The 2264-nt window shown below is 41.8% G+C and overlaps 1 protein-coding gene across 2 annotated transcripts in view; it reads right to left on the reverse strand.

Moving 5' to 3' along the window:
- The window catches only part of LOC106821226 (transforming acidic coiled-coil-containing protein 3-like), a 36329-nt gene that overhangs the window by 7262 nt on the left and 26803 nt on the right, over positions 1–2264 (reverse strand). For both annotated transcript variants that reach the window (XM_014825933.1, XM_014825934.1), the window contains 3 exons: positions 1732–1910; positions 1196–1239; positions 705–865 (listed from right to left, as the gene is read on the reverse strand). In XM_014825933.1, coding sequence (XP_014681419.1) covers positions 705–865; positions 1196–1239; positions 1732–1910 — 384 coding nt within the window. The remainder of the gene's footprint in view (positions 1–704; positions 866–1195; positions 1240–1731; positions 1911–2264) is intronic.

The raw sequence follows: 2264 nt of genomic DNA on the forward strand, positions 1-2264 counted from the left end.
AAAATTTTCTCTCAACGGATTTAGACGTTTCACAAAATCGACCCTGGGACTGTGAAATCCGCGGATTTCCGCGGAACCGCGGAAGATTCTCATCCCTGTATATATATAAATTCACAATTTTTGCCATCACGTAAATAGCAATGTTTTTTTATCATTATCATCGAGAGCGTAGAGAGACAACTCTTTTATTAAATAGTATGAGTTTGATTGGATTTGATGAGCAATCATGTTGCAATGCCCTTTACAGGGGTACCTGTCCGTAACCCTGACAGTAATTAAACTACCTGCTATAGTCAGCCGCTATAGTAGTTTAACATGCTTAAGTAATTAAACTACCGGCTATAGCAAGCTGCTATAGTAGTTTAACATGCTTAAGTAATTAAACTACCGGCTATAGCAAGCTGCTATAGTGGCTTAACATGCTTAAGTTATTAAACTACCGGCTATAGCAAGCTGCTATAGTGGCTTAACATGCTTAAGTAATTAAACTACCGGCTATAGCAAGCTGCTATAGTGGCTTAACATGCTTAAGTAATTAAACTACCGGCTATAGCAAGCTGCTATAGTGGCTTAACATGCTTAAGTAATTAAACGGCCGGCTATAGCAGGCTGCTATAGGTATAGCAATCTGCTATAGTATGCTGCTATAGTAGCTTAAGAAATTAAACTACCTGCTAACTCTTGCTTCCCGCTTGCTACCTTACCTTTCTCAAGGCTTCCACAACGCCCTTGGCCTTCTCATATCGCCGGTGAAGGTCACTGAAGGCCTTCTCGACATTCTGCATGTCCTCAAGCACCTGGTCTCTCTCTGCCACCAGCTCAGAGTTGTTCTCCGTAGCCTCGCATTTGTTGTGTTCCTTTTCCGCTGGAGAACACCACAGGACAGATGTTCACCACGAGCTCTCACTAGCATCCCCCAAAACCAACCGATCCGGAACGCATCACCATGGTAACCGACAGTCGGAAATATCACGATAAAGTATTAACGCCGCAAAACATGTAATCCGATATCCGATGTCTAAATTATTGCGAGGAACCTTTTTGCACTTATGGTGCAAGGTAACATTATATTTTTATGGTCAATTAAGAAACTTACGCTTCGGCAATCAAATACACACTACCAATTAAATCATAGCTAGAGCATTTACAACTGTCGGGTCAACGTTTACATGAGATTATTAAAGACAATACTAACCGATCAATTGGGATATTGTTGTCTCGTACTCTGACACAACGCCCCTGTAACAAAAACAAGACACCACACGTTTTAGAAACAGCTCAACAAACAAGAGATTATTGTTTATACACAGAAAACACCAGCCATCTCTTTAGTCAATAAATAAAATTATAAACAACCGATTGGACGAACAACTGAGGGGACGAACAAATGACAGACCTGCCAACCTGTGATCCATGAAAATAGTAAGGCTTATCTTTTCTTGCAGCAGGCGGCCATTTTGTTTGTATGTTATGCGCGCAATGAATGATGGGACTAACTCTAGATCACGCGAGAACAACGTGAACGCGTGAACCAATATGGCTGCGCCCACAATCGCCAGATATTTCTCGGCTCACAATGTAAAAAACATTAATTTTCCCAAGTCGTAAAAAATCGTAAAGTTTTTCAGTTTGATCGTACATTCGTAGAAACATCATGGAATTCGTAAGGAATACGAACAAATCGTAAGGATTGGCAGGTCTGAAATGCGGAGACGAACTAGTGTAACTCACTTCATGTCGACGTTCTCCTGCAGCTTCCGCTGGTGCGTGTTGTGCAGCTCGTGCATCTCACGCTCGAGCACCTTCGTCTTCTTCTCCCACTCGCCGCGCTGCACAAACATCTTGTTCGTCCACTCGAGGTTATTCCGACTGATCATGTTCTCCGCGTCCTGCTCCGAGTACTGCAGTATCTGCGTAACAGTGTAATCAACGTCGTTACCGGCGCTGCTAGCGCGATGGGTATCCAGCGAATGTTTGCATGACTGCTGGTAGTGTTGTCAATCGGTTGTAATTTCGTAATCGATCATCGATCGGTTACAAATCGTTTACGCGGGGTGTTGAATGCCTGCGTTAGGCCTGTTTACTGTCTGTTTTGCACTGTTTACTACTGTGTGTATAATACATGTATGTTAATAAAGTATAACTTGTATAGTAGCGATGATATCTCTGATTCTCATCACTTTTTCAAATTTTTTTTTTCAAATTTTTTTTTTCGATGAAATTTATTATGGATTTGGATAACCAAGCGCTTGGTTCGAGCCACT

This window comes from Priapulus caudatus, unplaced genomic scaffold, assembly GCF_000485595.1.
Source record: "Priapulus caudatus unplaced genomic scaffold, Priapulus_caudatus-5.0.1 Scaffold64, whole genome shotgun sequence".
NCBI classification, from domain to species: Eukaryota; Metazoa; Priapulida; class Priapulimorpha; order Priapulimorphida; family Priapulidae; genus Priapulus; species Priapulus caudatus.